Raw genomic sequence first — 23,449 nt, 5'->3', positions numbered from 1 at the left:
TTGTTTATCTGGGAATGTCTTAATCCCTCCCTCATTTTTGAAAGACAGTTTTGCCAGATAGAAAATTCTTGGTTAACAGTCTTTCGCTTTCAGCATTTAAATATGTCTTTCCACTGCCTTCTTGCCTTTAGGATTTCCAATGAGAAATTGGCACTTGATCTTATTGAGGATCCTGGTATCTGACTTGTTGCTTCTCTCTTATGGCTTTCAGAATTCTCTCTTTATCTTTGGCATTCAGCAGTTTGATTTTTTCATGGTATGGTGTGAGTCCATTGGGGTTTATCCTGTTTGAAATTCATGGAGTATCTTGGATGTGTATATGCATGTTTTTCATTAAATTTGAGAAGCTTTCAGCCTCTATTATTTCTTAGACTATTCTCTCTGCCCCTTTCTCTCTCTCTTCTCTTTCTGGGACTCCCACAATATATATATTGGTGTGCTTGATTGTGTTGCATGGGTTCCTCAAGCTCGGTTCATTTTTCTTCATTCTTTCTTCTTTCTGCTTCTCAGACTGGATTTCACTTGTCTTAACTTCAGGTTCACTGATTCTTTCTTCCGCCAGCTCCAATCTGTTGTTGAACCCCTCTAGGGAATTTTTAATTTCTGTTACTGTGTGGTCTTCAGCTCTGTTTGGTTCCTTTTTATAATTTTCATCTCTCTGTTGATAGTCTCTTGTGTTCATCTCTCATTTTCCTGATTTCCTTTAGTTCTTTGTCCAAGTTTTCCGTTAGCTCTTTGAGCATGTTTAGGACTGTGCTGGGTTGAATTTATTATGTCCCCCACAAAAGCCATGTTCTTTTAATCCAGTCTCGTGGTGCAGACTTATTATGAGTGGGATCTTTTGATTGGGTTGTTTCCATGGAGATGTGACCCATTCAGGGTGGGTCTTGATTAGTTTACTGGAGTCCTTAAGAGACCTCAGGAGCCAGCACAGCCCCAGACACTTGGAGATGCAGACAGAAAGATGTTTGAAGATGCTAAGCTAAGAGATGAAATGCAGAGTTTGCCCCAGAGAAGCTAAGAGAGGACCCCCAGATGCTTAGAGAAAAACACCCAGAGAACAAGCAAGGATGCACAGGAGCTGACAGAGAGAAGCTAAGAGAGACAGAAGCCCAGAGACATGTTGGTTCTGGTTTTGAAACCAGAACCTGGGAGCAAAGGACCAGCAGACACCAACCACGTGCCTTCCCAGCTGGCAGAGGTGTTCCAGAAACCATCAGCCTTTCTTCAGTTAAAGTATCCTCTTGTTGATGCCTTCGTTTGGACACTTTTATGGCCTTAGAACTGTAAATTTGTAACCTAATAAATCCCCTTTATAAAAGCCAGTCCATTTCTGGTGTTTTGCATAATGGCAGCTTTAGCAAACTGGAACAAGGACCATTTTTGTAAAGTCTTTGGATGTCTCATGTTTGATCCTCCTCATTATTGTTTCCAATGCTTTAATCTCCTTTGCCTGGGCTATTCATTGCTGCCTTTTTTTTTTTTCTTTTTTTTTTTTGTATATATTGTAATCTTTGGTTAAAACTTGGACATTTTGATATGTTAACATGTTATCGCTGGAATTTAGACTGACACATTTGTTCCCTAATCTTACATTCAGCTAGTTTCATGACAGAGCTTTCCTTGAATGCCAGGAGCTAACAACAACAACAACAAGAATATGCCTTTCCCAGTCTTTGCAGATTGATCTATGCTGTTGCTCTCCTTCATAAATTATCCATACGTTTGGCCCTAGGAATTCCCCTGATTACATTAATATAACTGCTCCTTCTTCCCTAGAAAACAGTTTCCTCACAGGCCTGGGCATGGCACTGTATGTCCTACAGCCAGCAATCCCTTGCCCCAGGCAGGCACTTGACTACTCTCCCAGTGTTTGTACATAGGGCAAGATTTGGTATAGCAAGTCCCTCAGACCACCATTAGATTCAACCAGACATACATGCTCTCAGTTTGTGCACTAGGGCCACTCTCCTTCCTCTGGAACCAGAACTCGGGTTCCACACTGGGAGCGCTGCTAGCTCTGCGCTGAGCCAGTGAGGGGATGGAGGATGGGCCAGCCACGGTGCCAGGAGATCCTGCTGCTTTTAAGTGACCTTTTTCTTGGTTTGGCACTCGCCCTGTTACTGTAGTCCTTTAACTTTTTCTGGAGATTTGAGAGAGATGTTTCTGCCAGTTCTTGCTGGTTGGTCAAAGCTTCTCTGGGGGAACAGAGTTCTGAAGCTTCTTACTCCATCATGTCGATTGGGATGGCCCATAAGTCCTTTTGATTCCCCTCAGAGTATATTGCATGTTTGCTTCTCTCTATGCCGGTGTCACTTCCCTAATCCCAGCATGAGATTCCTAAGTGGTCTCCCTTTTCCTTTTTTGTTTCTCTACCTCCTAAGTTTTTCTTCATGCAGTTGCCTGACATTTAAGAAGAAATAATGTCTCCTTTTTGTAATTCTCCAGTGGTTTCCCCTTGTCCTGTGAATAAAGTCCAAGTTCCTTTTCCTGACCTTGAGACCCTTCATGATCTGTCCCGACCTCTCTTTCCATTCTCCTTTTAAGCCACTCTTCCCTTAACTCATCATGCACTGGCCACTTGGCCCAGTGGGAAACCCCCCTTCTCAGGTCTTGGGTGCTTTGTTTCTTCTACCTGGAATGTTTTTCACAGGACTGGGCACTTTCAAACTTTAGGCCTCAGCTGAGGGTCACTTATTGTCTTTCCCTGCTAATCTACTAAAAGTTGGCCCTCCTGTATTTCAGCACCCTGTTTATTTCCTTGGTGCTTACCTTAATTTACAGTTCTATATTTGTTTAAGTCAGTCATCCCTGCCACACTGTAAGTTGTGGAAAGACAAGACCTGTGTTTTTGATATCAATACTTGGCACAATTGCCTCCTGGCACCTAGTCAGTGCTCAGTCAGTGTTACTGGGTGGTTGAACATGATTCCTTGCTACACAGCCCTCATCTGGCAGTCACCTCTTCATCTTTTAAGACTTAGCTCAGTCTTCCCCCTCTCTGTGTGCTTTCTCCCCGCACCTGCCATTATTCCTGGGGTGTGGGTCGTCCCTTCTCTGTACTTACCAGTTCATTGCCAGAGGCTCCCTAGGAATCATCACTGGCTCCTTAGCTCACTTTATGAGTGCATTTTACACATTCTGCTCTAGATTTTTGCACTGATTGCCTCATGACTTAGGTATTTTGTCTTAAAGAGAAAACTAAACCAATAAGCAAGCTTTAAGAAGAAATCTCTTAATAGATGGACACAAACACCATTAAAATATTTAGCAAATTAACTGGTGCTTGGGTATATTGCTTTGAAGTTATTTATTTGCATGATAATTATAAATAGTTCTAACACTTTAGTAATTAAAATATTTGAAAAAGGAATATAGTATTTTTAATTTCAGATGTTCATTTTAGCTTTCTTTTTATAACTAAAAAGCAAGGGACTTGTTGTCACAGTGTGGCATGGCATAGGTATTCGTAACACAGGCAGCACAGGAGCCAGAGGTATATAACTTAACTAAGGCAGTGCAGCCACTAAGAGAACTGGGGGACCTAGGATTTGAACACAGAACAGAGCCTCAATTTTCTCACTCGTAAGATGGTGGCAATAATGTAAACTTCATTAGATCATTGGGGGGAGGCGGGGACTGACATAAAATATCATAGATATTTAGTATAAAAAAAAGGATGTTACTGTCTTTTGGTTGTTAATATGTCAGTGTTGCGGATGTTAGTAAATATTCAGCAAAGTTTTCTGATGAGGTATCTCCTAATTAATTTGAAGTCTGCATCTAGTGGTTAACTGTTAACTGCAAGGAAACAAGTTTAAAATTACCCAAAGTGATTAATTGATTAATTGGAAATGTTTTCAAGACAAATCTTTATGCTAATGTGAAAATTAAAAAAAAAAGTCTGCCCCAGAACAAATATTTAGGGAATTTTTTTAAAAAGTGAAATGGAAAATTAAAAGTAAGGTATTAATTGTTAGGTTTTTGTTAATTTGTTAATTATAGCTCTAAATGTTTGGTCCCATTTTCTGGCAATAGTATTAAAAAAACAAGTAAAACTTGGTTTTGATTTGGTACTGCTGTTTTGAAAATGTGCTTTATGAACATTAAGGTCATCACAGTTTTCCTGCAGTTCACCATTGTAACATCTTACTGAGTTTATGTTTGTGTCCTGGATGAATAGGAAGGAAATATGCCTCTGGAAGATTTATTGGCATTCTATGGCTATGAACCTGCAATTCCAGCGGTTGCAGATTCCAGTGCAAATAGCTCTCCAAGTGAACTTGCAGATGAGCTACCAGATATGACACTAGACAAAGTAAGTACACAGCCACAGTCTCTGCTAATATATCTGTGGGATGGGTTGAGCCTGCCCTCCTTGGAAATCTTCCCTTGCCTTGCTTCATCTCAGGAAGAGAAAAGAACCCACATCTTGGAACCTCTCCTTTGAGTTATGTTGTTCCCATTCCTGTGACAACAGTTTGACAGTCAAATTTGATATTAATATACTACATATCTTAATGGTCATATTCATCCAGCAGATACTTGTGTGCCTACTGTGTACCAGGCTCAAGGATGACTGAACACTTACATAAAAATTAATTCAATACTTTTTGTTTCTTTTATAATTATATCAGTAGTCAGTGCTCTTCATTAGTTGGACTTTTAAAACTGTTGGAAGAGTAGACTTTGGAGGCATTTATTGTTTTGTTTTATTTATGTTGGCAGAAAGTGAGTGTAATTGTTAATCACTTAGAGGTCAGATTTTTTTTTTGTAAATTCACTAGAAATTAACTTACAACTTTGGATAAGCTCTCTGCACACCCATAAATTAGGCAAATTGTTTCTGTTATAAGGGTTAGTGTGTAATAGTGTAGTTATTAAATATTATATGTAATTAAATATTAAACTTAATTAAATATGAACATGAAGTAAATTATAGGAGAATTGTAAATTTACTTCTCTCAAAACCAAGAGTGCTTCAACTAGTTCTTTTTTTTCTTTTCAGCTAGTTCTTAATTATGTGATGTGTTATAAACTTTTCTTAATTGATGAGATATAATCATTTCCAACTCTAGCACTGCCTTCTTTTCTTCCAGGAGGAAATAGCAAAAGACCTGTTGTCGGGTGATGATGAGGAAACGCAGTCTTCCGCAGATGATCTGACACCATCTGTGACTTCCCACGAAACCTCTGATTTCTTCCCTAGACCTTTACGATGTAAGAAACCCAAGCGCTACTTACTGGTTAACAGTAGCCTTGATAGTACAGCTTGAGGACATTTTATTGAGTTCAGTAGTTTATGTTTTAATATTCTAAGTGTTTTACTTAATTAAAATAAACTACTATTGTAATCTGAACAAGATTATAACTTTTTTATTGGAATATAGGTGAACTAATATGCTATTTAAAAATTAAAAATATTCACTTAGATTTGCAAGGCCCCCCTCTTTATTTTCTTTCCTTTGACTTATCTGTTATTCTGGGTAACCAGTCTTAGTTCAACAATGAAATTTTATAGGAATTTTTTGGTTTTTGTTGGAAGACCTTGCTCTGCTGGTTTTGAAAATTAACTGCTCAAAAAGTATTTTTATTTTTAATGATTGATTTAACACTTTTTTTTTTCCCTTTTAGTTCTTGATGTTACCCTTTATTGTATTTCACTAATATTATAAAGGTCTGTAAAATGAAATAGTTTCTTTAGATAGTATAAGACTGAATCTCACTCTTTGGGTATTTTTATGGTAGATAACTGTTCAGTTAGCAAGTTCAAATACACATACATGTATATGCTGAAACATAATTTTTTTAGAAAACGTAATTTTGATTGTCTTAACTGCGGTTCTCTGTGTATTTCATTCTGGATTTGTGTAATCAGCACTCACATTCTTTACATTCTTTGTAAGGTGACTGTAGTGGTTTTCCTCTTACCTTCCCAACCTATTTAATGGTACCCCACCCTAATTATCAGGATATTATACACTTTTTTAGTATTTTCATGTCTTGTTTTGATTAATATCAAAATGTGAGACTGTGCAGTGTATTTATACTGATTGCATTTCTTCAATAAATTTTTATAAAATACCGTATGCCAAGTACTCTCCCACATGCTGCAAAAAAAGTAGGCAATAAAAGCCTTTTTTGAAATTTAATTTTTTTCTTTTAAGCAAATACTGCATGTGATGGGGATAAGGAATCAGAGGTTGAAGATGTTGAAACAGACAGTGGTAACTCACCTGAAGATTTGAGGAAGGTAAGTTGAATTATCATCATAACCTAGTAGACCATTTGAACTAAAGTAACTTCTAAAAATATTTCTGAAATAATTTAAGGTAGGTTTGTTGTTGCAACATAAAGTTCATTTTGATTTGTAGTAACTGATTAAGGAATTGGGACTTTTTTTTTTTTTTTTTTTTTGGTAATAAATTGATTTTACTTCTGAATTTTCCTACAGGAAATAATGGTCGGTTTGCAATATCAGGCAGAGATTCCCCCTTATCTTGGAAAGTACGATGGCAATGAGAAAGGTAAGGGAGGCTTTTGGTTTTGATAATGTTTGGTAGACCAAATTACTCCTTAATATGTTTATTTAAATATCTGATTGTCTACCAACATCAGCAGTATAAACTTGAGTTTGGGGTCAAGGATAACCTTCAGCATCAAGATATTCCGATATGACTTTGGAAAAATATATAAAAATTAACCAGGAGAGGAGGAACCTAAGATGGTGGCTAGGTGAGACAGGGCAAAGGAACACCTCCATGAAAAATACTAGATAAAAACCAGAGGGTGACCCAGAACACCATTTCCAGCGATGCCCCAGCCAGACGAGGTCTGCCAAATCCACAGGGACCGTGTGTTTGGTAAAACCGGGAGTCTGCGTTCTGAAACGAGTGAGTGAGCTGGCTGAAAGTCCGGCGGCTGCTCTGCGGTGTGAGGAAACCATGGGTTGGTGTTTGGAGACGGACTAGTTCTTTTTAAAAAAAAAAAAAAAAACCGGGAGCAGCTGCAGATACGACGGGGAGAACTGTGCAGTGAAGCACGGCAGGAGCGGGCCCTATCAACGCCTCGTTGTCTAGCATGGAGGCTAGCTCTTCCCACACCCGCTGCTGATTGTGTCGGGGCCAGGGCGGGCAGAGGGGAGCCAAAAGGAGAAAGAAACTGCCCCCCTTGCAGCCATCTTCCCGGTGGGCTAGAGATGCTCCTGCCCAGGGCCAGACCCACAGCCCAGAGCTGCACCAAGAAATCAAATGTGACGGAGTGTTTCCCACAGCACCGTGCACATGGCACAATATTGGCCGTGGACAGTGGCCTTTAGTGCACTCACAGCTAATTGTCCCGGAGCTGGGAAGGTGGAGCTATGCAAACGGGGAAATTAACACGCCCCATTCAACCATCTTTACATCAGGCTGGGAATGCCCCTGCACGGCCTGGTGGCCCAGGGCTTCCCTGGACAGCCGGCGCGCACTTGTGACGTGACACAGCATTCCCTCAGCAGAGGTCCTGGAAGAGCACGGCTGAGAAGGGGAACCTGCTTGGAAATCCCAGGGACCCTACACCAATACCAAGGACTTGTGGGTCAGTGGCAGAGACAATCTGTGGCAAGACTGAAATGAAGGCTTAGACTCTTGCAATAGCCTTAAATCTCCGGCAACACCTGGGAGGTTTGATTATTAAAGCTGCCCTGCCTCCCTAACAACCCAGACACACACCCCACATTCAGGGCAGACAGCGCCAACAACATACCCAAACTTAGTGCACCAATTGAACCCCACAAGAATCAGATCCCCACACACCACAAAGACAGAGTTGGGGAGAACTGACTTGAGGGGAATAGGTGACTTGCAGATGCCATTTGCTGGTTAGTTAGAGAAAGTGTACGCCACCAACCTGTAGATCTGACAAATTAGAGATTGGTATTTTTTATAACCTGAAAGAACCCTATCAAGTAAAGCAAATGCCAAGAGGCCAAAAACAACAGAAAATCTTAAAGCATGTGATAAAATCAGATGATATGGAGAATCCAAACCCAGACACCCAAATCAAAGATCAGAAGAGAGACAGTACTTGGCACAATTAATCAAAGAACTAAAGACAAACAGTGAGAGCATGGTACAGGATATAAAGGACATGAAGAAGAGCATGGCACAGGATATAAAGGACATAAAGAAGGCCCTAGAAGAGCATAAAGAAGAGATTGCAAGAGTAAATTAAAATGTAGAAGATCTTATGGAAATAAAAGAAACTGTTGGCCTAATTAAAAAGACTCTGGATACTCATACAAGGTTAGAGAAAGTTGAACAACAACTCAGTGTCCTCAAGGACCACAGAATGGAAAATGAAAGAACAAAAGGAAGAATGGGGAAAAAAAATCGAAAAAATCAAAATGAATCTCAGGGATATGATAGGTAAAATAAAACATCCAAATTTAAGACTCATTGGTGTCCCAGAAGAGGAAGAGAAGGGTAAAGGTCTAGAAAGAGTATTCAAAGAAATTGTTGGGGAAACTTCCCAAACCTTCTACACAATATAAATACACAAAGCATAAATGCCCAGCGAACTCCAAATAGAATAAATCCAAATAAACCCACTCCAAGACATTCTGATCAGACTGTCAAATACTGAAGAGAAAAGGAGCAAGTTCTGAAAGCAGCAAGAGAAAAGCAATTCACCACATGCAAAGGAAACAATACAAGACTAAGTAGTGACTACTCGGCGACCACCATGGAGGCGAGAAGGCAGTGTCATGACGTATTTAAAATTCTGAGAGAGAAGAATTTCCAACCAAGAATACTTTATCCAGCAAAACTCTCCCTCAGATTTGGGCAAGAGCTTACATTTTTCACAGACAGACAAATGCCGAGAGATTTTGCTAATAAAAGACCTGCCCTACTTCAGGTACTAAAGGGAGCTCTACCAACAGAGAAACAAAGAAAGGAGAGAGAGAGATAATTTTGACAGACATATATAGAACATTACATCCCAGGTCACTGGGACACACATTCTTCTCTAGTGATCACAGATCTTTCTCCAGAATGGACCGTATGCTGGGATATAAAACAAGCCTCAATAAATTAAAAAAAAAAAAAATTTTGAATTTGTTCAAAGCACATTCTCTGACCACAGTGGAATACAAATAGAAATCAATAACCATCAGAGACTTGGAGAATTCGCAAACACCTGGAGGGTAAAAGTGAGGGGGAGATGAAAACATTCCCAGATAATCAAAAGCTGAGGTACTTCATCACCAGTAGATCAGTCCTATGAGAAATGCTAAAGGGAGCTGAGCAGGCTGAAAGGAAGGGACACTAAACAGTTGACTGAAACTACATGAAGAAATAAAGATTTCCAGTAAAGATCACATGGTAAATATAAATACCAATACTACTGTATTTTTGATTTGTAACTCCACTATTTACTTCCTACAGGATCTAAAATACATAAACTGTAATGATAAATCAGTGGTTTTGGACTGAATGTAAAATATGTAATTTTTGACAAGACCTGCATAAAGGTGGGGGAATGGAGGAGTATAGGAACATAGTTCATGTGTCCTATTGTAGTTAAGTTGGTATCAAAGAAAAACAAGATTGTTATAGATTTAAGGGGTTAGATTTAAGCCCCACAGTAAACACAAAGAAAGTATCAGAGAATATGACCATAGAGATGAAAAGCAGAGTATGGGTTACAAGAAGTGGGGGAAGGGGCAATGGGGAGTTAAGAAATGGGTGTAGGGTTTCTGTTTGGGGTGAAGGGAAATTTCTAGAAATGGATGGTGGAAAGGTGATAGCATTGCAACGTTCTAAATGTGATTAATCCCACTAATGGAATGCTAGGGAGGGTTTGGAATGGGAAGATTTAGGCTGTATGTATATTTCTACAATTGAAAAAAAAACAAAAACAAAAAACAGTCCAAATAGATAATGACAGTTAAATGCCAAGGATGATCCTGGATGGGATCTGAGGATGGAGGAGAGGAGGCTCAAAGGGACACAGATGGGACATAAGAAAAAAAAAAAGGAAATATAGAATCTAAGCTTTGTATCAATGTTGAATTTCTTGAACTTCTCAACTGCACTTAATGGGATTGCATAAAAGAATGTTCTTGTTCATGGGAAATGTATATGTGAATTATATTGTTTGTTCAAGGATATGTGCAGCTTGCTCTCATATGTGCAGAAGACAGAGCAATAGATGATGGATGATGGATAGGGAGGGGAAGAAAGAAGTGGTGGTGTGACAGGATGTTAAAGTTGGTGGATTGGGGTATCGGGGGAGGGGGTTTGGGGTATGCTGGAGTTCTGTATATGGGGTTTGTATTGTTTTTGCAACTGTTCCTGTAAGTTTGAATTTATTTCAAAAAAAAAAAAACAGAAAAAAAAAACCAGGAGACTCAAACCCCTGTTACAGTGCTTCTTGGCCAGTATGCTTAGCACCTGTTAAAATAGTAGAGCACCTTTTACAGTGCAATCTGTTGGCCTTCATCCTGCTCTAGTAGGAGCTAAGAGTCTCATCACCTAAAATGATGAGAATGTTAGAGGTATAATCTTCTCAGAAAGAAAACTCTTGAGGGAAAAGAAGAGAATAGAATTCCCCTGCCCTAGCCCCTGGAAGAGAGCAGGAGGTGGAATATAAAAATTCTGTTGCTTTTGCTGTATACCCCTACTTGATGTGTAATCAGTTTTTCCTCACATTTTTTGTAGATTGCAACTATGGTTGGCTCTGAAAGTATGGAGGGAGGAGGTAGTGGGAAATAAAATATAGGTATATTTTCCTAGCTGAACTTGAGAATTGAGTAGGTTTGGTATATTTCCATGGGCATTGGCCTTTTCTTTTAAAGGAGCAGTTCTGGTTACCCTGGAGTCATTAGCCTTGGCAACCACTAGCAATACCTTTTCCTAAACTGCTTCCTAAACTGACGCTCCTCCCTCATCCAAGTCCACACACATCCTTGGAGCCAAATACGTGCTTAAAACCTGGCAAGCCTTGGTTAATAGAGATACTGTTCTCTCACTTTAGCAAATTCAAGAGGGAAAGTATAGCTTCTCTATCTTTTGGGGGAATAAACCCAAACTATTTTACCTATTTCAGTTGTGACCAAAGAGTAATTGAACTGGTTCCAGAAAGTTCTCTGAAAAGTCAGTCTTATTAAACTGGTTCCAGAATCTTTTCTTAATCCCTGCCTCATACAGTTATGAAAATAAAGCATTTACCACAGTCCCTGGTACATAGTAAGCTCTTAATAAATTATTTTGTTAGCTATATTTAGTATTTATTATACACATGAAGAATGGATTCTATTTGAAGCAATGGGATAAGTGGTTGGACCATCTGTATTACTTTATTGTTAAGAGATTTTGAATAACATTGGCAGTATGTACATTAATAAAATACAAACCTTATTTTAGTGACATTTTGCTTATTAGTGTATTAGCCTCTTTTAGAGATTGTGCAAAGTTTGCTTCTCTTTTTTTCCCAAAATGTCCCTAGGGAGGGCTGATTAATGTTTTCTCCTTTAAATAAAAATACTTTTGGGGAAGAAATCAGTAAAGGAAAAATATATCTTCTTCAAGATATTTCATTATTGGCAGATATTTTTGGTTTTTATGCTGTTGGCAATTTTTTATTTTTAGAGATTTCATAGAGCCATTAGGACATTGAAGAGAAAATTCTAGTGAGGTTATTAAAGAATTTATATAGATGATTTTTACGCCTTCATTAGAAGAGTACAAGACACCTCTGTTGGGTTTTCCGTCAGACATTACGAGGCATGGAGAGCCTTCTGATGGGTCAGTAAATCCAACTTCCCCCAAAAGTTACTTTCTGTAGCCACTGGAACTCTTGGCTTATGATAAAACATTTTTTAAACCTTTGCTAATAAAAGACTCTACATGTCAGACAGTCAAATCACTGGTACCCTCGAAGTTAGTTACTTTTCCCAGCCTATAAATATCAAGAAAGAGGAAGAACAGTTTGTGTATATCTTGGTGTTTGTGATTTTAATGTGTTAATGGTATTTTCTTCATCAGTGTATGAACATGAAGACCAGTTACTTTGGCGTCCTGGTGTAGTTTTGGAGAGCAAAGTTAAGGAGTACCTTGTTGAGACTTCATTAAGAACTGGAAATGAAAAAATAATGGATAGGATTTCTGCAGTAACACACACAAGGGACAATGAACAGGTATACTTCAGTTTCTTCTGTTGAAACACCAGCTAATTAGAAGTATCCTCTTGATTTTTCCAAGTATTATGATTCAAATATTTCTTACATGTGAATTAGGATACCTTTCTTCCGATAGATTTTTAGAATTTGGAAAATATTGATTTAAAAAAAAACCATAATCCAGAGACCTCCAGGTGACTATTCTAAATAATTTTGTGTCTTTTTTTCTGGTTGTTTTGCTAACATACAAATAATTTTTATCTTAATGTAAAAATTTTTTATTCTTTTAATCACTTATTTTCTTTAATCGTTAAAAATTATTTAATAACCTAGTTCTTGATGACTCTATATTCCATTCCATAGTTGTGGTATCACATATTTAAGCATTCCTTGTAATTGGACTTTTAGATTTCATGGTAGTTATTCTTTGCATTATTCTTGAACTTTATTCAGAAACAAAGGTAATGTCTATTAAGATTGTATATATTTGATGTTAGGAGCATTGTGTACCTGTAGGTGCAGAACATTCTGATTATGTATGGGACTGAGGGAGGAGGTGGGAATATTGCCTTTTAGTATTATTTAAATGTGCCTAGTTTTGTCCTTCTGACATCATTTTACCCCTTTCATATACCTTTTTCACTCCAATGTAGGTAATCTTGACTAACGAGTACCCAGCAATAGTAAGCTCAAACTTGAATTCCCAAATATAGAAGTTGTAGTACCTGAATTTCAGAGTGGTTTTGTCACCTGTCAAAAAGAAATTCCATTGGGTTTTGTCTATATATTTTATTAAGTCTTTAAATCATTTTTGAAAGAGCCTCCTTGATACATTAAACCTTTTACTCCAAGAACATGGTCTGACTCTCCACTTTTTTTACTTTTTTTAAGTCACTCAAATGTTTTTGTTTTCCTGAACATCACATGTATCTCATTAAATTTCTTCCTTGATATCTTATGTTCAGAATGTAAATGAAATCTCTATTATATTTACAGTTGTATATTGCCAATACAGAGAAATATCAATTATTTTTGTATTTATTTTGTTTCAGGTTAATGAAAATTTATTTAATATAATTATTTTCAATTATCTCACAAGTTTTCTAGTCCTAAAGACATTATCAAAAAATTTGTTCCTTCTTTGCCATTATTATCTCTCTTCTTCCTAGTGTAAATCTTACTGCATTAGACATAACTCTTAGAGCTCTTCGGTAGTAACAGTGATTTGGGACCTACTTTTGATGGAAGTAACGCATCTGAGATTTTTACATTAAGAATAATACTGGCTCTTGATTTGATGTAGGCTGTTTTTATTATAGCAAGGTAGTTTCCATCTATTTATACTATTATAGTTTTTGTCCTTTTTTCCCCATTAGAAATGGATATTGATTTATCAGATGCTTTAAAAAAATTTTTTTTTTTATCAAGAGAGTTACAGGTTTATGGAGCAATCATGCAGAAAATATGTATTTCCCGTTTACCCTCCTTCTCTCCTCCTCACTGTTTTCCCTGTTAACATTTTGCATTAATGTAGTACCTTTTTTATAATTGATGAGTCAGAATTATTATAATATTATTAACTGTAGCCCATAGTTGTACATTAGGGTTCATTCTTTCTGTTGTATAGTTCTGTGTTATTTTTTTTAATCAGATGCTTTTTTCACGTTTAGATGATTTTTTTTTTATGTAACCTATTGATAATATATTAGGTTTTTAAGTATTGAGCCATCCTTACCCTCCTTAAAACTTATTTAGGAAGGTGGATTGTTATTTTACTTTCAATTGAATTCTGTCTGGAGCTATTTAGAATATCTGATAATTTAGAATATCAGATAATTTCAAACAGATTCAATAGGAAGAAATTATAACTGAGGCTACTGTTAACCGTAGTCAGTAAGTATCAGTCCTTCTATTCCAAGCCTGCTGCTCTTTCCTTCTATAAAAACTCTAAAAGAGAGATGACAGGACCATAATTCTGAATTTTCCTAATTGGAAAAAGTAATTAGAAAAAGTAATCTAAAATAGGGGATTTCCCCCGGCTCAGAAAGTCTGGCAATTAAAAAAAAAAAGTCAAGAATGATATTGGTGGATGACTTCTGAGAGGTGGATCAAACCCGTGGGGTACCAAAGTCAGTCTGCAAGATTGCAAAGAGTAAATGCTTGGGCACACATAGTTTCAAATGTCCTGAAATTGGAGAGCATTTTAGCCAGTATTTGTGAAGACTCTTACACTATGCCTGTTTTTAAAACATGCTGTTAGGTTTGAACTTTTGGTTAATTTTTATTGAACTTTTTCCCCCCTCTGTCTCTCGTAGGCATTATATGAACTTCTTAAATGTAATCACAATATAAAGGAAGCAATTGAAAGGTACTGCTGCAATGGAAAGGCATCTCAAGGTAAGAAACACTTGGGATCAAGAGAGGGAGATGGCAGGGGATGGTCATTTGGGGATTCAAATAATCAAAGTATCATAAAGGACAGAACAATCCTATAACACTTTTATAAGATCTGTGTTCATCTTCATAGCAAATAATTTTTTCCTTTTCTTGCCCTCTATTTTTAGACGTACCAGAGATTGTCCAAATACAAATTAGTTACCCCCCTGTCACCTCCACTTTCTTGAAGAAATAGTTACAGAACAAAGCAGACCCCAGAGATGACAATATATTCAAAGTAATTAAAAAGAATGATTTTATGATTTCATTAAAAAGAAATTGTTTTTTTCTTTTTCTTTTTTCTTTTTTTTAAACCAGACAGGAAATGAAAAGGAGATTAAGGATTAAAAAAAGAAACGTGTATAATATATTCCATTGAATTTATTGTAAGAAGTATATTTTTAGTAGTCATGAAGTAACATTTTTACAATGCTTAGGTTTTGTTTTGTGTATGTCAGGGAAAATGGTTAACTTTTATTTTAGTATTTTTTGTCATTATATAAATGGATTGCATGCATCATAACTTTCATTAAGTAATGTGTAGAGTGAAAATGATAACTATTTAAATGACTTGGAAAAATATGAAAGCTGAAATAGTACATTTGAATTTGTAGGTTGAGATAAGTCTACTGAAATGTTTCCTTGTAAAAGCTGCTTCTTTGAAAAAATTATTTTAAGCTCTCAAAACTCAAAAGCTAAGTACTGATTTCTTCTTTAGTTCAAATTATTATTCACCTTTATGGTAGACTGCTGTTATTGACTTTGGGGATCTGGTTCCCATTGTCATTGAGTGGGGCCCTTTAGAGATAAAGAAAAATAATAAAATAACTCAAGTCTGGGCCATGGCCCTCTGAAGACCTTTAAAGTCTCCTTCTCTGCTCCCAGAAACATCTGCTGGGAAGTTGAATGGGATTTAGTCTTTTGAGAGCATGGACTGTTTTTTACTGCCTTTAAATTTCCAGAGTTGAGCGTAGCACTCCACACACCAACTTTAAATAAATACATGCTGATTATACTTTTTTAATATGATTGATAACATATGAGTTTATGGTTTTGATGTAAGATCAGAGTAATACTATTTTTCCATGAAGGTAATAGCCTCTTTTTTCCTAATAGAAAAATAATATACACTCATTGTTTAAAAGACAACGAGCATAAATTATAGAAAACATTAAATTCTTACCCCACCATGCAGACAAAAAAAAAAAAAAAAAAGTTTTTTTCTTTTTGTTATTCTAGGCTCTTTTGTAAGATTTATAGAATGCATATTCTTGGTGATCCTAACTGAAATCTCCTAAATACAGAACTCTTTTTTTTTTTTTCCTGAGTTTATGGCCTTTTACAGGGAAAACATACTGAAAATAAATCAATGATTCATATAAAAGAATTTTGAGGCTAATGAATTTTGTTCTGAAATTCCTTTAGAAGGAATGACCGCATGGACAGAGGAAGAATGCCGAAGCTTTGAACACGCACTCATGCTTTTTGGAAAAGATTTTCATCTTATACAGAAGAATAAGGTAAAAGTTAGGCAAATTAGTAGAAAGAAATTACTTACTAGTTAAAGTGAATATAAGAAACTAATTTATAAGTCACTGCCATGAGTAGAAAAAATTAGCAACAACTTGCTAATGTTTTACTGCCATAATATTGTAATATTGCTGTAAGCCTGCCAGAAATTTGCTCTTATATGCCACAGCTTGCTCGAGGGATCACTGATAGTATATTCACATGTCTTTTGGCATATGCAGTCATCATACCATTCTATTCACAGAAAATGAATTCACCATAGTTTTTAGGAAGTCTTACTCTTCTTCCTTGTTCCTTGACTTTCATTTCTTTCCTAGCTATTCAAAAGTTTGTGGCCTCAAAAATGTTTCTCTTTAGCAGTGAGAAGTGCAGTTCTTTTGCTGAAAGACGAAACATTGATTACGTTAAAAAGCAACTTAAAAAATGTATAATAATAGTTTGGAATACTTAAGTCCCATTGAAAATGTGTCTTCTTCATTATTTCTCCTCTTCATCCTAAAGGAAGACAAAGTTCTGAAGTATTTAGGTGGATAGGTCAGTATTCTATGCATTTTTGTATGTGAAAAAACTAAGATTTTCTCAAAGATGAGATTGTTTAGTCAGTAGATAAAAGTTTTTAAGAAAATCTCAGTTGGCCTTTTAAGTCAAAATAAAACCATCAGTTTTGCAATGATTTCAGTCCTACTACTTACCAGACATTGTTTTAGGCACTAGAGATACATCAGTGAACAAGCCAGAAAAGGTCTCTGTCCTCAAGAAGCATACATTCTCTGAGAAGACTTACATAGTTAATGATGGTTATTGAAAGGTATATTGTATTTCTTGGTTTAAAAAACTTATCCCTGTGTTAGTGATCTTATATCATAACAAGTTCACTAATCAGGATAGGGATACTGAAACTTCCTTATTGGATACTCAGCAAGCAGGAGAGAAGAAAGTGTTCACTGGATAAGGATACAGAATTAAGCCTGTATGTCTGAACTCATACCTGCAGCTGTTATGTAGTTAGACAAGCCCCTAGTCTATGTGTGGTGCCAAGTTGGTAAGGCTAGAGTTTTATTGCTGTTGGTCTTACCACTGTGTTGGAGCTAAGAGCCAACTCATGCTGGAAGGGAAAACCCTGCCTTTAGCTAGGAAATCATCTTAAATTCCAGATGCAATAAAGCGCTTTTCCCTTTCCCAAGGGTTTTTCACCTCTTTTGGACCATGGAACCCTTTGAGAATCTGATGAAGCTGTGACCCTTCTCCAAAAAGTAATTTTGGCCCATTCATGGACCCCTCAGAGGTTGATTATCCCAACTTAAGAACCCCTGCTGTAGTCAGAATCCCAGTGAGAGTTCAGTGAAGAAAAGTAAAGGGTGCCAGTGTTTTAGAAATTTCAGTAAAGGGGCAGGATAATTTCTGGATGCATAATACATTCCAATTTAAAAGTACCTTGGGCTTTTGAAAGTAGCCTCATTATTTAATAGTGTAGATTTAAAAACATTTCTGATGGTTACTGATAAAGTATTCAGAATTTCACATTGGGAAAATAGAAAATAAGACCCGTGTATTAAAGTTACAGTGTTAAAAAAAAATTACTGAAAAATGGGCTGAGTTTAATCCACTTTTTTTTGGTTAGGTGAGAACTAGAACAGTTGCTGAATGTGTGGCATTCTATTATATGTGGAAGAAATCTGAACGTTATGATTACTTTGCTCAACAAACGAGATTTGGAAAGAAACGATATAACCATCACCCTGGAGTAACGTAAGTACCACGGACTTGACTTCAGTGGCTTTTTCTTTTTTACCTGTGATGTGCAATCATAAAATTATTGGGGTTTGTTTTTCAGGGATTATATGGATCGTTTGGTAGATGAAACAGAAGCTCTGGGTGGGACAGTAAATTCTTCGGCCTTAACTTCTAATCGAGCTGAGCCTATTCCTGATCAACAGCTGAACATTCTGAACTCTTTCACTGCCAGTGACCTGACAGGTAAAATAAACAGTTTTTTGTGTTCTTTAGTACAGCTTGGGGCAAAATTATGTCTTCTTCATTTCATAACATAGGACCACTTAATTAAACAATTTCCCATTTCTTTTCAGCTTTGACCAACAGTGTAGCAACCGTCTGCAACCCCACAGATGTCAGTTGTTTGGATGATAGCTTTCCTCCACTGGGCAATACACCCCGTGGACAAGTAAATCATGTGCCTGTTGTAACAGAAGACTTACTCACCCTGCCCAGCAATGGGGAAAGTGATTGTTTTAATTTATTTGAGACTGGATTTTATCACTCGGAGCTAAACTCTATGAACATGTGCAGTGAAGAGTCAGAAAGACCAGCGAAGAGATTGAAAATGGGCATTGCTGTCCCTGAATCGTTTATGAATGAGGTTTCTGTAAATAATTTGGGTGTGGACTTTGAAAATCACACACATCACATCACCAGTGCCAAAATGGCTGTCTCTGTGGCTGACTTTGGCAGCCTGTCTGCCAGCGAGACCAATGGTTTCATCAGTGCTCACGCTCTGCATCAGCATGCTGCCCTCCACTCCGAGTGAAGCAAGCGGGGGCCCAGAAACAGTGGGCGTGCAGGACCAGGAAACTTGAGGGGAGCTGTCAGGTTTGCTTAGTCTTTCACTGGAAGTTTGAACCTTTTTCACTATGACATCAGTGATGTCAGTATGTATAGAACTATATCTTGATTTATCAAGAGTATTTTCATTTTTCAATCCATAAATGTGGAAATGAACTATGATCAGCAGAGTGGGAACTAAGATTGAACTCTGTGGTGCAGCTTTAAGCTCTGCTTTTCTCTTCCTTATCCCCAATACCTCCTTCCTATTCCCTTCCTTTTCTATAATTTTCTGTTCCCCACTGCCCTCACTCCCACTTTTAAAACCTGTAGACAGGCCACCAGCTCAAAACCAGCACAGAAGTTCTGAACTGAATGGAGTGGCTTCTTTTTGTGTAAATTCCTTTTGCCATAATGGATGCAGTGGAATAACAATGTTTACAGGTACCGATCCTGATCCCTGCTCGATGTAGCATTTTTTTGGTTTTATTTTCTTAATTAAATAAAAGCAGGGGTAGGTTTCTTTAAACTGCACAAACATGCAAGGATTTTTTTAAATGGAAGCTTCTCTCATGTTATTCAACTAGAGCACTTCAGTTTACAAAACAGCAAGTCCATCTTTATGGAAGCCAGCACAAGGAACTGCGTGCAAATTATGAAGACACTTGCTTGGATCCTGTTTCAAAATTCTAGACCAGGGCTACCTTACACAGAATTGGTCATTTTACTGCCAGAAGTTTTCAGTGTAATTTTATTTATTGGCTAAAAATTTGGTGTTTGAAGAAATGGTATTCAGATGGGGTTTTGTCCACCATTGTTGAAGATTGTAATCTTAAAAATCATACCAGTCATTGTATAATTTAGTTTATCCTGAGGCAGTTGACTTGCGGAGGCACAGTCTACAAAGCCTTAAGATGTTGCCACTCAACGGTTTACATTTTGGGACACCTCTTAAGTTGTTTGCAGCACTGCAGTTCAAAGTGTTAATATTTAGGAGGGACTTCTAGATGTTATAGCTAATGCAGTAGAACCTTGAAGTATATTTAAACTTTTTTGTTTAGCTTGAACATTTGGAAGAAAAATATGAGTTCCTATGTGAAATAGATTGGTACTTTACCACTTTAAGTTTTAAAAAGTGATAGACCTTTAGATGCATCTCATACTTAGGTTTATTTTTATACTATACATTGTGAAAACAAAGCCATTGTCATAAACGTTGGCCATTTTGCATCTTTAAGTTGTACGGTGAATTCACACAATATATATTACAGTGTTAGAATGTAATAAGCTTTGCTTTTATAGTACAGTTAAAACAGAATTTCACTTCTTTTTGCTGTCTTAATTAAAACTCTCTGTTTCTGCTAGTTGTGTTGCTTTGCAAAAAACTTAAATGTTTAGTTGCATTGTTGATATTTATAAGTTGCTTCAAGGTTGTGCTGACAAGTAGATAGACTGTAGTGGGACCTTAGAACTGATTGAAAGGGAGGGTATTTATTATACAAACTGTGAACTGCAATGACATCCTTAGTTTTGGATGATGTGTATTCTTGTTTTTCTTGCAGCATTTTAATGAAGATTGCTTTGAAGTGTTTACGCAGTAGCACATTTATTATAAAATTTAGTTTATAGCCCAGTGGACAAAAGTAGTTAAGTTAATAACTTAAAATCAGTCTCTAATTTATACATTTAAAGTCTAGCATTCCTATATGCACACAGTGAATGATGGGTAGCCTGGGCCCTATGTTGCTTTCTAATACTTTTATCCAAGTTGTCAGTTTCTTATTGCTGTGTTGTGCTAAACTTTGAACCATGTTTTTTTTTTGTTGTTGTTAAAAATCAGTACATTTTCTGTAATTTAGTAAGATACTGGCCATAATCTTCCATTGTTACAACTTTAATTTTGACTCTGGGTTTACAGTGGCTGGTCTGTATAAAATAATTTACACAAAGATGACTGAATGCTAATACCAGTTGCACTTAAATAACATGCCCATTCTCAGTAGCTGATGCAGTAATATATTCAGTTTATCTATGCATTGCTGGGATCTTGATATAAGATGGAAACAGTGTTTCTTATCTAAAGTTTGGATTATCAGCAAGTTGAGTGGACACTTTAGTTATTTAATAAAGATTTTTGACCAAAATCCAGAAAATGGTATGAGAGAAATAAATTCCAGCTAGTTTGATAGATTTTTAAATGCCAATCTGATTTTAGCCTCTTGGAGAGTGCTAGCTAGCTGGTAATGTTTACTTTTAATTCTTTGTTAAAATGAGGCAATAATTTGCAAGATTTTTGTATATATGTGTAAATTTCTTCATATCTTTTTAGATCTAATTCAATATTTTCTGACTACTTCTGCCATGTATAATACCATTTTTGTGCATGCTTGATGTGACATTCATAAATTGTACCACTATGACTTTATCCATGTAAAATAGCTATTTATTGAATTTCTTTTTAAAAGCTGGATTTTTCTGGTTTTCTTTCTGTTTAAGCATCTTAGCAAAGAATTTGTTACTGTTTATTAGAAGAATTGCGTTTGAGAGCATGAAATAACCAATTTGCAATCATATGAAGAAACAATAATGCCTTTATTATCAAGTGTTAAGCACAATTCTTATAACAAACTGTGATGAATTCTTTTTGTTTTTCCTTTGCTGCAATATTTTCATATGAACAAACCAAAAATCCATGATGAGCAATTGCAGTGTTGGCTGATGTATCTTTTATGTACAGGGAATTTGAGAGGACAGTGGATTCATTTAGAAGTGTAACTGGTGCTGTGATTATAGCAATACTTTACTTTTGTTAGTCATACTTCATCTTTTTCATGCTAGCTTTTTAAATGTTTAGTTTTCCTCTTGTCATGGTCAGCTGCTGAATTTACTTGAAAGATGTAGAATACTGTTTAAAAAAATACTAAAGTGTGTACAATTAGGTCAAAGAATTGTGCAATTGTTTCCTTTTTAATTTTTAAAATTGAGGGTCATAAGTATTTGAGCACGTCAGATCTAATAGAGCATAGTGATACTATTTAATTTAACCAAAGTCTGTAGTGAATTTTTCAACTTTGAATGTAAACTAACAAATAAACGTGACCACCAAGGATATTGTTTGCCCAGAGTTTCAAAGCACATTGTCTACAAATGGAAATTGAAATTTATAAAAATATTGACGTTACTATGTTTTTAAAAATGTACCTAATTTTTTCACTAAAAGGAGGAAACTATTAGTTTTATTGTTAAATATGGTAGATCTTAATATTCCTCTTAGCTGACCAGTGATTCCAGTTTGAAATAAGTACCCTGTGAGTTTGAGATAAATTAGTGACAATCAGAACAAGTTTTAGTATCAGATGTTCAAGAGGAAGTTGCTATTGTTGCATCGATTTTAATATTTGTACATAAACACTGATTTTTTGAGCATTATTTTGTATTTGTTGTACTTTAATACCTGGTGTACAGTTCCAGAAATAAAAATCTGGAAATCTGTTTTTTTTTCCTTTTGGTTCGTGTGAGTATTTGCCACAAATAGATTTTTTTATCTAATGAATCTTGAACTTTACCAAATGGGTAGCTACTTTACTGCTGTTAAATTAGTTTCAGATATAGTAAATATGATTTTTGAGAAGTAATAAGGTCTGTTGGCAAAATAAGTTTTCTTTAAAACTTCTATAATTTTCCATTTATAATAAATTCTAACCATCCCAAGGTGAGGATTATACTTTTAGTTTAATTCAGGAAACACTTATTAAATGTCTGCTATGCTTTAAACACTGTTCTAGGCAGCCATATCTTTTAGGAAGAAATGATGTCTGAAATTTAATCAGATTATTATTTGACAGAATATATTTATGGAGAATTAAGGTTTTCCTTATCTATAATATTCATGGTTTCATAGACTACTCCTGTCTTTCTTAAGTCTTCATTTATTCAGGCTGAAGATCTTAGCTTAATTTCACAAGTTTTCCCCCTATTTCATTTCTCTAGTTCCATTCTTAATATGCAGTGATTAGACTGCCCATAAGATCCAGATTCTGTAGCAGGGCAAGAGGACAAAATGAAAGCAAAAACCTTGACACTCGGCCTTGGTTATTCATCTAAAACCACATTCCTTTGTTTGCAGACACGTGAGGGCATTACTCTGGGACTCGGGGAAACACAGATGCACAGAAGTGCCTTGGGGTGAGGGGAGGGGTACGGAGGACAAGCACAGGTATATTGAATATAGCCAAGTGTTATATGGGAGGTGGAGAGTGTTGGGGGTTTTCAGGGGAGGGAGAAGCCTCATGGAAGCACAATAATCTCTATAACTTGTAGACCGTCTCAATTTTGGCTATTAATTTCCATCAGTGGCACACTTGTTGAACCTGCAGCTTCTCTGACTTCTCACTTCACATTTCATCATATATACTGGCATTCATTTTCATTTAGACTAGTCCCTTGGACAGCACTTTGTTATTTCCCATCCAGATAGGTGATTCTTAGTCATTAGCCTCTGTTTTCATGCCTGTTTTAGGTTCTCTTGTCACAAAACTGCACAGGAGCACTGAATTTAATTCTCAAGTTTGTCTAGGTTTATTGTGCAACAGCTGATATTCACTACAGAGAGAACCCACTCTGTGTGCCTACCTGGATTTGATAAGGCATGTTTTTACAACCAGATAAAACTAATAACTAATATGCCACAAAGTTATTTTCTGGTGCAGAATTCATAAAAGCATTCCATGAGCATGTGAGAAATGAAGTCACATTTATAAA

At 36.4% G+C, this 23,449-nt stretch overlaps 1 protein-coding gene across 3 annotated transcripts in view; it reads left to right on the top strand.

The window, feature by feature from the left end:
• Positions 1-22,180, top strand: part of MIER3 (MIER family member 3) — a 34,307-nt gene extending 12,127 nt beyond the window's left edge. For 2 of the 3 annotated variants that reach the window (XM_037799293.1, XM_037799295.1), the window contains 10 exons: positions 4,184-4,318; positions 5,100-5,220; positions 6,168-6,253; positions 6,455-6,527; positions 12,030-12,181; positions 14,479-14,560; positions 16,025-16,119; positions 17,751-17,878; positions 17,964-18,106; positions 18,217-22,180. In XM_037799293.1, the coding sequence (XP_037655221.1) occupies positions 4,184-4,318; positions 5,100-5,220; positions 6,168-6,253; positions 6,455-6,527; positions 12,030-12,181; positions 14,479-14,560; positions 16,025-16,119; positions 17,751-17,878; positions 17,964-18,106; positions 18,217-18,674 (1,473 nt within the window). In that variant the 3' untranslated portion in view covers positions 18,675-22,180. The remainder of the gene's footprint in view (positions 1-4,183; positions 4,319-5,099; positions 5,221-6,167; positions 6,254-6,454; positions 6,528-12,029; positions 12,182-14,478; positions 14,561-16,024; positions 16,120-17,750; positions 17,879-17,963; positions 18,107-18,216) is intronic. The other variant, XM_037799294.1, reaches the window with a different exon arrangement.
• The last annotated feature ends 1,269 nt before the right edge of the window (positions 22,181-23,449 follow it).

This window comes from Choloepus didactylus, chromosome 11 (genome assembly GCF_015220235.1).
Source record: "Choloepus didactylus isolate mChoDid1 chromosome 11, mChoDid1.pri, whole genome shotgun sequence".
In the NCBI taxonomy this organism is placed as follows: domain Eukaryota; kingdom Metazoa; phylum Chordata; class Mammalia; order Pilosa; family Megalonychidae; genus Choloepus; species Choloepus didactylus.
This window is presented reverse-complemented; position numbering and strand designations above follow the sequence as displayed.